The sequence below is a fragment of the Symsagittifera roscoffensis genome, unplaced genomic scaffold, assembly GCF_963678635.1.
Source record: "Symsagittifera roscoffensis unplaced genomic scaffold, txSymRosc1.1 SCAFFOLD_1084, whole genome shotgun sequence".
Taxonomy (NCBI): domain Eukaryota; kingdom Metazoa; phylum Xenacoelomorpha; order Acoela; family Convolutidae; genus Symsagittifera; species Symsagittifera roscoffensis.
Genome location: NW_026971459.1, coordinates 779 through 12,332, shown reverse-complemented (window position 1 = coordinate 12,332; position 11,554 = coordinate 779). Strand labels below are relative to the sequence as shown.

Genomic DNA, 11,554 nt, shown 5'->3' with positions numbered 1-11,554 from the left:
ACATAAACATGCAATACAAAAGAAGTAGATTTTTTAGCCTTTTTGAAGCAAAGTTATCCAGATAAACGGAAAAAATCTCATTTTTGTGTATCCAGGAATACGTTATGCACACAAAAGTTTAATTTTTGCATGCCCAAACTTTTTTTTGGAAAATTTTTGAGTACAAAATTCGATATGCGGCTGAAAAAAAAAACAAAAAAGTTTTTGAGTAAATTTCAAAATCATTTGGAAAAATTTTTGTTGTCGCCCTCAAAAAAATGCTTGTCATACAATTTAGATATATGAAATTTATATGACTATCATTTTTGGCAAAAAGTTTTTCTTTTTTATTTTGTACAATAAACCGACTTTTAAACCAAAAAAGAAAAAATTCTCCGTGAAAATTCAGCAAAATAAAGGAAATTTGTATGACTATTACTTTTTCATCGACTGACTTTATGGAATTGTATGATTAGTATTTGTGGTTTATGGAGTTCAACCCGGGAGTTTTCTTGGAGTTGTTTTTTCTTCAGATCAATTTCGTAGCTTAACTAGCCCCTTTCAAACGGAGACTTTGAACACCATTTGAAAAATATTGACACTCTAAACTCTTAAATAGATATTATGCGTGTCATTTTTACGTTTTGTAATTGGAGTTTGAGAACAAAAGTTTGATCGAATTTGGGACAATTAGCGTGCGATAAATTTTGTGATTTTAACGCGTAAGCGGCAAAATTATCCGGCTCAGAAATAGTTCCAAATAAACTTGAGGCAGTTTATTTGAACTTAATAAAACGCTGAGAGACGATTGGTACATTTTTTAAAATATTTCATTTAGGGTTTTTTTTGAAAAAATACTTTACAAAAAAAAAATTTTTTTTCCATAATTTTTATTTATTTTTATCTATTTTATCAAAAAATAACTTTAAAAAACTTTAATAGGCCGCGCTGTCCCTTCCAAATCACGCATAGAATTTTTTGAAAATTCTCTTTATGTGTCGCTTTTATTATTTCAACCCTCGTTAGCTCGTAAGTTCGTTTGCCGCGTGTTGATACGATCTTAGTTATGTTTGTGTTACAAATTTGTCATGCCATTCATTTCGGTCCGGCAGCTGCAAGTTCTGATAAAGATGTGCGGGTGAAGATGTCTTTCGACTCCCAGTAAGTATGTGCACAACAGATGTTTGCAAATATCAATGAGATTTACCTGCAAGCCACTTAATCCTCATGTGTATTTTTCACAAAAAATTTAGTGAAAAAATTAAGTAAGAGAAGTATCAAAGCAAAACTGAAAACTTTTTTATTAGAAAACGTTTGTTCAAAATCAAACATATTCTTTTAGCAACATCCAAAAAAATTCAGATAAATGAAACCAAAAAAGTAAAATTTCCGGAGTTGATTTTGATTCATAACTGCGAAACCAAAACATATTTAATTTTTTTTGGCAATTTTTGTTTTTCTTAGTTCATTGTTTGTTGTGGGAAAAATTGTTATATTAAAATTTTTGTTATAAAAAAGTTTGTGTGAGATTAAGTTTTTCCGAAATTCTAAAAATCATTTTCAAGCTTTTTTTATAGTTAACTGGCCTCAAAACAAACTGCACGCTATACAAAAAATACCTTTCAAAATTTGCAAAAAAAATGAAAATAAGAAATTTCAGAAATTTTTAGGCAGGGAATTTTTTTGTTGGTTGACCAACCCGGTAACCTAATTTAAAACTTTTTGGTCATTTGGGGAAAGATAATTTTAAGTATTCATGTTTTAGCTGTTCAAATTTCTCTCCACCTAATTCACTAAAAACATGCTATTAAATAAAAAAAATTTGCACACAAAATTTTTCCATACCTTTGTAAAATCACTAGTTATTCTGTTGCTTCGATAAACAATGACAGATCCAAGGGAAATCTAAAAAAAAATCTTTCATAGCTTATAAAATGCAAATAGAGGTCTAAAAAAATCTTTTTTATGATAACTACGCATATGATATGAGTTGAATTAACTTAATAAATCGTTCCACAAAAGTACACAGCAAATTTTGGATTGAAAATAAAATATATTGATTAAAAAGACTCATCAGATACATTCACGGCTGAAAAAATGTGACGTTGACATACCACGTCTCGGCAACATTTAGTTTTGCTGTCAAAATTAATAGTTTCCGTCTTCTGCCTCAAATCACAAGACCTCAACCAAGATTGATTCATTTTTAATGTCTGATTGACACATTGAAAAGATTTGGTGGTGTTATTCATATTCGTGCTTGGCAAATTTTAAAATTTTTTTGGCCTAAAATTTTGATAGACTAGGAAAAAAGGCTCTTTTTCCCCTCCCCCCTCTTTCTTCTCACAACAGCGGCAACTTTCATTTTTATAATGTAACGAGGGGATTCACAAAACAGGTATGCAAACTGAATATTTTTGTCATTGCCTACTATCCGCATATACCAATTTTGGCATAAATCGAACAATTTAAACAAAATATTACTCACAAATTTTCGCAGGTGGGATGGGGGGACGAAAGTTTGCTAGTGAGGGGGGGGGGGGGGATGGGTATTTTCTAATAAAAATTTCAATACTTTATTAAGTCGACCAAATTGATTTTACGAGCGCAGCCAAAATTTTGAAAAAATAGGTAAAAAATGCCGTTTTGGGTACTTTTTGGAAAATTTTGACTTATTACTTGAGTTTTATCGGCGCGCGCTCCCCTTCAAAGTTAACATAAATTGGCGCCGAAGGTGCGTTTAGAAAAGTTTAGGGTTGGTCAGCCGAAAATGGATGTCATGAAATAATACCATAGGGGTGAACCTGCGGTTAGCGAGGGGTCAAATCCTTGGGGGGGGGGCTCTGCCCCCCTAAATCTGCCCGTTGGAATAGACTAGAGCTAATAGATCATTTAAACTCAGTTAAATCTAAGCTTCAATTTTGCCCCATTAAGAGTGAACAGAATTATTTAGTTCGAATTCAACAAAAGACTATGGGCGTAGTACCCTTGAAAAAAGTAATCGTTTTGATCAGATCTGAAATCATTTAAAAAACGTACGTGTGGGTATGAAGCAGTCTAATTGATACATATTGTTTTCAACAGATGGTTGATTGGTTTCTGAATTGCATTTAGACGAGCTGATTATTTTGAGATCGGAAAGCTTTTTCTGAAACTATATATCAATCATAAAATAAAAATTGAAAAAGATTACGGCTTCGTTTGCCTTTGGATATTATTGTTCCGACTTTCGTATCGAAAGTAACGGAATATTTGTGCTCGGGCTGGGTTTATTTTTTCTTTCGAATTTCTAACTAGCCATTTTTAACGGAATTTTTTAAAAATCAATCGAAAGCTATTGTTGTCTGAGTTTAAATTTAAAAAAGATATTTCACCTGCGATCAATTTTTGTAAAGTTATGGAGGTTTAAAGATCCAACTTTCGGCCAATTTTGGATAATTAACGCGCGATATATTTCGCGCAATTAACGCGTAAGTGAGATTTAATCCGTCTTAGAAATCGACCCAAATTGATTAAAGGAAGCTTATATGTCATAATTGATTTGTTGATAGGAGCAAAATTTTTCAATTTGTACTTAATATGGCGTTTGGGAGGATGTTTTCACAAAAAAAAACTCAAATTTTTTTTCTTAATTTTCATTATATTTAAATTTTTCAGGTTTTAGCTGCTCCATAGACCTTAAAAGGCAGTCGGACATTCAGGGCTTCGCCTTGATACAAGCAGTCTTTTTTCAATTATTTTTGAAAAAAAATAAAGGACGGGAACTTGATCTCTATCACAGTTAGAAAAATTGAATCGCTGTTTTTTTCTTTCCAAATTAAAAAAAATTAACTTGCTCATCTCAGCTAAAAACGCAAAAGAAAACCTATCATTATAAAATTATGTTTTAAAACAGCACCATACTTAATAAGGAAGTATCAATTTCCCTCTCCACATTCCAAGCTTGAAGGAGAACATCAAATTTTTGTTCTGTTCTAACATAAATTAACAAAAATTATGTTCCCGGAAATTAGTTTACAGCAATCATCATCTGAAAAGTATTGTTACCTTGAGTTCGAATTTGAAAATTTATTTGTTCTTTTTCTATCATTTTTTGAAAGCTTTGAGTGTTTGAAAAAACAGAAATCATTGTTCGAGCAAAGTTATCAGCGTAGTGTAACTTTTAACGCGTAGCGTATACAGTCAATTATAGTAATGCCAAATCGTTGGCAAAATCTTTTCGGTCAACGAATCTGAACTAAGTTAATTAACCTTAAACGGCTCATCTTTTTACTGAATTCAGCACGTAAAACGGTTTCCGAAAAACTTAATAACCTAAAACGCAATACAGTGCTGATTTAAATTATCCGGACAAAACGAACAAAACTTGAATTTTCAAACATGTTTTTCTCAAATTGGGTTAAGATAAGTCAAAAAGTGAAGAGAACAAAACTCGCTTAGGTTTTTATCAGAATTATAATCATGCAATTTTTTTCCCGAAATTCTCAGCCAAAATTTTACCCCAAAAATGGGTCATTTTGACTTTTTTCAGACGATCAAGATCTACGCTGAAACTACTTTGTTAATTGATGAGGAATGTATATCACAAGAAGCTTCTTACACAGCCCAACAAAAATCTGGAAGGGCTAAATCTCCAAAATTTTGTGTAAAGTGTTTAAAATTTGTTTTTAATCAAAGATTTTGTGTTTTATATAGTAAAAATCACGTTTCTTGAATATCAAGCAAAAATGATTTCTAGTATACTGGTTTTTGGAGTTTTAACTCTTCTAGAACTTTGTTGGGCTGTGTAAAAAGACTCTTGTGATATATATTTCAGCGTAATTCTTGATTGTCTGAAAAAACTCAAAATTACCCATTTTTGGGGTAAATTGTTGGTCGAGAATTTCGGAGAAAAAGTTGCCTCATATTAATTCTGATGAAATTTTAAGCAACTTTTGCACTCATGACTTTTTGTCTAATTTTAACCCAATACGAGAAAAATTTGTTTGAAAGTTCAAGTTTTATTCATTTTGTCCGGATAATTTAAACCAGCACTGTAGTTTTTGACGCTCTTAAACTGCTCAAGGTCACGGATATTGCCAACAATTTGGCCTTATCTTTTAGTCGGGTGATTAATCATTCCAAATTATTCCGAAACCAGTTAACATTTCTTTTTATTTGTAACGAATCGCACTATTCAACATACCTAACACGGTTTTTTCAATTTTTTATAACATTTTATTAATATTTTACGATAAAAGAAGTTGAAAAGCAGTTTTTGCATAAAAATCAGTTGAAAGGGTCACAACTTTAACCTGTTAATTACAGTGTTTGCTTGACTTAACTTTCTTACCTGAAAGTTTTCAGCACTTTTTAGACAATCAGTCTATAATAATTGTAAAATATTTTCGAATAAAGTAAGCAAAAAAATATCTCGACTCTCAAATAACATTTTTTGAGAAAAAAAAAATGTTTTCATGTGACGATTGTAATTCCTTAGTTCTAACATATTTTTCCAGATTTCTGTTTTTAGCGAAATCGGCAAAAATTGAGCTCACAATTGAGTCAAGAACGAACCGAGGCAAGAATTATGTGCTTCAAGTTTTGTGTTAAACTTAATAAAAGTTAATTGTTGTCGACGTTTTGAGGTAACACTTTCTACACATATTTTTTGGTGATTTATATAGATTTTGCATCAAATTTATGGCTAAGAACTAATTAAGATAAAGTGAGAAACTAACTCTGAGTTTCGTTTATCATTTTATTTATAAACAGAAAATGAACACCAGAAAATGACAGAAAATAGTCAGAAAATGAAAACAACTAAACTCTCAGTTAGTTGACAGAACAAAATTTCTTTCTTTCATAAAAAATTTGCAATTGTTTTCAAATATTCTAACAAAGATATGTCAACCTGTCAAAAATTTAGTTTGCCAAAAATATCAACTGTGTCAGTTTGCTGAAAACTACTGTGACGTGATTGTTGACGTGATTGGCGCCATTTTTCAAACGCTTTGGCGACATTGTGCTGGTTAAAAAAAACGTTTCAGTTGTCTTTTATCGCTAGTTTTTTTTGCTGCTCATTTCTTACTATTGCTTACATTTAACAAAAGCTTTGTAAAACAAAGGGGAGTCAGTCTAATTTACCTCCTAGATCGAGATGTTCATTTTATAATTGCCTCTGTTAATTGGTCTGATCATATAAAATAACCTCAGATGACAAAAAAATTGAATTCTCCCACATTTTTAGCAAAAATTGACATTTTGGCAAGTTAATACTTCGCCATTCTAACTACTACTGATTATCTCCATAGAAACTTCATTGTAAAAAACTCAAAATCAATCCAAATATAATCATTCACAGAGGACGGCAATGAAATTTTCATACTGTAGTTTTAAAATCTATTATAACATTGTTTTAATGGAATTCAGAGATTAAATTAATCAGACTGGCATCAAAAATGAATATTAAGCCATTAACAAAATTGGGCATCAAAAAAATTTGTTTGATATAAAAAAAAATTTTCGGCAAAATTTTGTTGTTTGAATTGATTTTTCTGGTACTGTTTTCAGCACTTCCGCCTTGTGGGAAGGGAATTGTTAAGATGATTTCTTTTTTGAAGTTTTTGGTTTAAAAATTGAAAACCTAGTAAAAAGAATTTTAATATATATTTAAGTATCTTTATATAAAATTAAACCATAAAAACTATATTTTAAAACATAATATTATATCAGTATTTTTACATAAGCTAACTAACTCAACTTATCGCTCTCCATTATAGCTTGTAGACTCCATTTTGCCAATACTCTTGAAAAAAATGAATTTAGAACTTTTTTCGGTTGTGATTGTAAAAAATATTATTTGCTTGCGCCTTTGTCTCTAAATTAGCGCCTTAGAATAATTGTAAGATTGGATGTCGTAAAAAAGTGTAAAAAGAGCAGATTTTTGGGCGGCCATGTGGTCAATTCGTTAAAAAAGTGTGTGCCTACCCTTACGCGTTTCCTTTTCAAATCCAGTTTTGCGCTTTTATAGAAAACTGGAACACTTGCGCGCATTGATTACCACAACTTGGCTAAATTGGGAAGTTTCAAACATTTAAAATTCAAGCAAAAAACTTGCAGGCCACTATTTTATTATTTTGGATCGCATGGCATCAACATCTGTCGCTTTTCGGCCTAATTTTTAGTGTTCAAAAAGTGGCCTTTTCACGTTATTTGCCCAGCCTAGCAACAACAAAAAACTCCATCACAGTAGGGTATTATGAGACTATGGGAGGCTTTTAGCGGAGGCTTCCTCTCAACCACCCCCCCCCCTCAGGGATCTGACACGCCGCTGACCCAAAGGGCCCCTCTTTGTACTAACTTGAGAACTCTAATTTTGGCTGATCGACCCTTAACATTTTCTAAAGGCGCATTCGGCGCCAATATATATTAATTTTGAGGGGAGCGCGGCAAAAAAACGCAATTTTTTGCTGAACAAAATTTTTTTTTGAAAATTCGACCTCCCCTCGAGAAATTCCTAGATCCGCGCCTGGGTGAGATGACAAATTGACTCTCTTACTGTGTCTTGAATTGCCTTTACTATTTTCATTGAGTTTTTCCAGAAATGGGAAAACTTTTAGAGAAATTTTCACATTTTGGCGAAAATTTGACCAAGAGTAAAAACGATCTTTGTGATGATTCAAAATCTCAACCAAAAACTTTCCAAATTTGCTCAAGTTTTCAATAATTGCTTCGGAGAATGCATTTTACGACATGGAAAAGTTCACGGGAAGAAAATTTTTTTGATAAAAAAAAAACAAAATATTCACAAAAATTCTTTTCAAGTTTTTAAATTATTTTTAAGGTATATATCAGTGCTCAAAAATGAATTTGCTGGGAAGTTTCTTGCTAAACAACCAAATAATCTTTGAAATTGTATTCAACTTAGTAAAACATCGGGGAGAGTTTTATATTGGTTGCTTTAGAATGATATTTTTGCTTTATGCGAATTTAGTGCAATTTTCGTTGGAAATAGTTTTGTGAATGTTTTATGCTTCAATTCCAATAATAGCATATAATATTCCTTATCAAGTTATATTTCTGCATTTACTCAGCAAACACATCGATTGGTTCTTTACGCTTAAAAATTGATTTCCATTTTGAAGAAAAAAGGTATTTAAATGTATTTTTGTGTTAAGACAGAAGAGGATGTTCAATGTTTGATTAACCATTGAAGACGATTTTGGACCAATAGAAAAAAGGAAAAGTCTTACCGCCACTTGATTGAATTTCATAACTGGTAATTTTCTCAGCGGATATTTTTTAAAAACATCTCCAGATGTAACTTCCTGGAGAATTTTCAAACTAACAACTGACAACTCTAATTCTGGTTGCTTTACTGAAAATTATTTTTAAAAATTGCTACTCCTAAAATTACAAAGACGCAAAACGAAAAAGTTTTTACCATATCCGCGAAGCAAAATTATTTATCAACGTCATTGCAATCTATTGAAAATTTGATAATTCCTGAAGTGCCGCCTTTGTTTTAAATTTACTCTCTAACGTCGGTATATTTTTTTGACAAATTCGGTTGCTTTCATTTTACGCAATAATAATTAATTATTTTACACACAATTTGTTTAGATTGTTGGCAAGTTCGATTTCTCTCATTTCTAGCTTCAATTCTGCGTTATTTTCGTTTGATTCACCTCTTCGATTGCTTGATACAGTTTTGAGTGATAAAGATGTCGGCTTCCAACTATTGTACGTGCGATCCTATGGATGCAATAGACCATCTAGCCGATGTCATCAACTGGAAAGAAGTGTTCTATGCCCCTGTGCCAGACTACGTGCACTATGCATGTGCGGCAGTGTTGATATGTCTTTTGCTGCTTGGAATCACTGGAAACGGAACTGCAATTCTCATCTATTTCAAGTAAGTTCCATTTAAGCTCAAAATTAAAGCGATTGAGCTACATTTCAGTGTTGTGTCATCGTTAAGACACCTGTATGAGCACAAATTGACTTATTGAATTACACTTCGCAAAACTATTTCCTTTCCATCACATTATCCAGATATTTTTTTTGAAAAAAAAGCATCACTTTTTTTAGTATCAGATCTCTTTTGGAACACTAAAATGATTCTCCTTTTAAGAATAAAAAATTACGAAGCAAGGAAATTAAAAAAAAAGTTTCAAGAGCTCTGATCAGAGAAACTCGGGGCCAAAAAAATCTTGAGTTTTTATGGCGTTCTTTTCCTGTCTCTGAATGAATCTATTTTGGCGCCAAAGATCATCTTAGAAGAATTTAAGAGTAGGAATAGTTGGAGTGACATTTGGCTAGAGTTCAGCGTAACCTAGGGATGGCGTACCTTCTCCCCCTCAAGCACCGCCCTTAATTTTCACATTTAAATCGTCAAGTTGTCGGAAATGAGTCAATTTATTAGAATTAAAATCGAAAGCAAATATTGAGATTTGAAGAGTTTAAAGAGTCTCTCGCAAGCACCACACAAATGCACTCACACTCACACCACATAAAAAATTATGAAATAAATACCCGAATCTAGGTTGGGTTTTTTTTAAATGCCGTGGCCCAAAATGAGTATTTCCAGACGACAGAAATTCAGTCCACCAGGCTCTCCGGAAACAAGTGATGCGTCCGCGACCGGGATGGCCGAAGAAAAGTTAATCGTAACGGACGCGACCGGAAAAAGTGAAAGGTGACTGCTGAGGCTATAGAAAATTTTATTGCTTCCGGCGCAATAAAACTAACGCAAAATTATCTGCAATCGATTCGTCTGAAAGAATTGTTTGATAACTTTTACTTACATTGTTGTTTCGACATTTTGAAAAACGCGGATTTCCACGCAAAATCAGGTACCACAAATAATAATTGGAATATATCGAATTAAATATCATATTAAGGCCCTTTTTAGTCTTGAATCAAATGACATTTTGAAAAGTTTTCTCAGTTTCGAGAAAAACCGGTTTGAAATTTTTGATTTCTGGTCCAATTTCGAGCTAATAAAGTTTGTCAAAATAAAGTTTGCAGGCTTACATTAGCTTATTTAAGCCTAATTCAAATCGGGAAAATTTAATTTTACTCGAGTAAAATAAGTTTTTGAAATTTTTTAGCGGCATTTTGAGAACCAAAAACTTCAAAATTCAAAAATGATCTGCTATTTTTTCTACAGAAACTGTTTTACATTTGGCCCATTTGACTATGACTGTCAAATATACCTAATAGATATTCTTTTGTTCAGATATTACTATCAAACTTCTCTCAAAAAACGATATTTGTTTGAAAAAAAAAATTGAAGGACTAATTGAAAAATGTTTTTTTTTAGGACTGTAGTCGAAACATTCTGTGCTATTTGCATAAAAACCGGCTGTCCTCTTGATTTACGTTTGATTACTCTCAAATTTTTCCCATGTTTTTCCTTATTGTTCTGCTCTCTTCGATATCCTTATTGCTCTGCTCCATTCGACATCTGTTTGTGGTACTTTGATTTTACTGTGCCAAAATTGAAAAAAAATCTCAAATATATACTTTGTATGAAATGTTTTACGTATAGATTTTTTTTTCTTCATATATGAAAACTACTCAATACAGATCCCAATCATAATACTACTTGGGATTTTTGTTTGAGACATGCCTAGCTTACTAAGGTGCTACTGGTGTCTAGACTGTCACAATTTCATTTTCAGCCTACCACGACTAATTTTGAGTCTGACGCGACTATCTTCTAACTTTCTATTCAGATTTTTGTGGGTGAATATCAGACTTTAGGGATTTTTTCTTGAAAATGAAGACTAATTTCCGGACGATCGCAAACCTTAATGAGATACCTTGAGCATGTTTCTGCGAAAAAGAAACACTATCAAGATCAAGACAACGACATTTTGGTCAATGAATGAACTTCAACGCGACTTGGAAAGTCTGGAAATTAGTCGGGAAATTCGACCCAGAACATTGCATAGTTTTTTGCAGCTTTAGCTGAGTGAATTTCAGGACAAACCTTTTTTAACCTTGACTATATTTGAGAAAAACGCGTGTAAAGATTCCAATGTTGTTCCATTTTGTCCAGATAAATTAAATGAACTCTGTACCACATCTTTAGAGGGTTTGCATTGCATGACTTCCCTGATTGACAAAAAATGTTTATCATACTATTTCATATGATGAAAAAAATGCTTATCATACTATTTCATAGACCACAAAAAATACTATGAAAAATAGCATGATAAGCATTTTTTCCATACTATGAAATATTATGATAGGCATTTTTTCCATACTATGAAATTGTATGATAAGCATTTTTCCCATAAAAGAAAATACCAAAAAATATTTGTTTTGAAATATTTTTGTTTCATCCGAAACACTAACCATGGACTTTTTGTCATAAGAAAACCCAGAGTGTAACTGGCAGTTAACACGCAGATAAACTGCATTTGGTGATTTTTGGACTACGTTATAAACACAAAAAATCAAATTTTGCATGCAAAATTTTTTCGCAATAATGTATATTTGGGAACAAAAGCAAGTTTGCAACCAAAAAAAGATTTAAAAATTATTAGCTCAAATTTGTGTTTTGCTTATGAAAAAATGCATATTT

At 32.0% G+C, this 11,554-nt stretch overlaps 1 protein-coding gene across 1 annotated transcript; it reads left to right on the top strand.

Moving 5' to 3' along the window:
- Positions 1-1,111: 1,111 nt before the first annotated feature.
- LOC134856457 (rhodopsin-like) lies at positions 1,112-8,875 on the top strand (the record flags this gene model as incomplete). Its single annotated transcript, XM_063872730.1, is given in 2 exon segments — positions 1,112-1,140; positions 8,584-8,875. A coding segment is annotated over 1 exon segment (191 nt), but the record flags the coding sequence as incomplete, so codon positions are not given.
- Between the last annotated feature and the right edge of the window lie 2,679 nt (positions 8,876-11,554).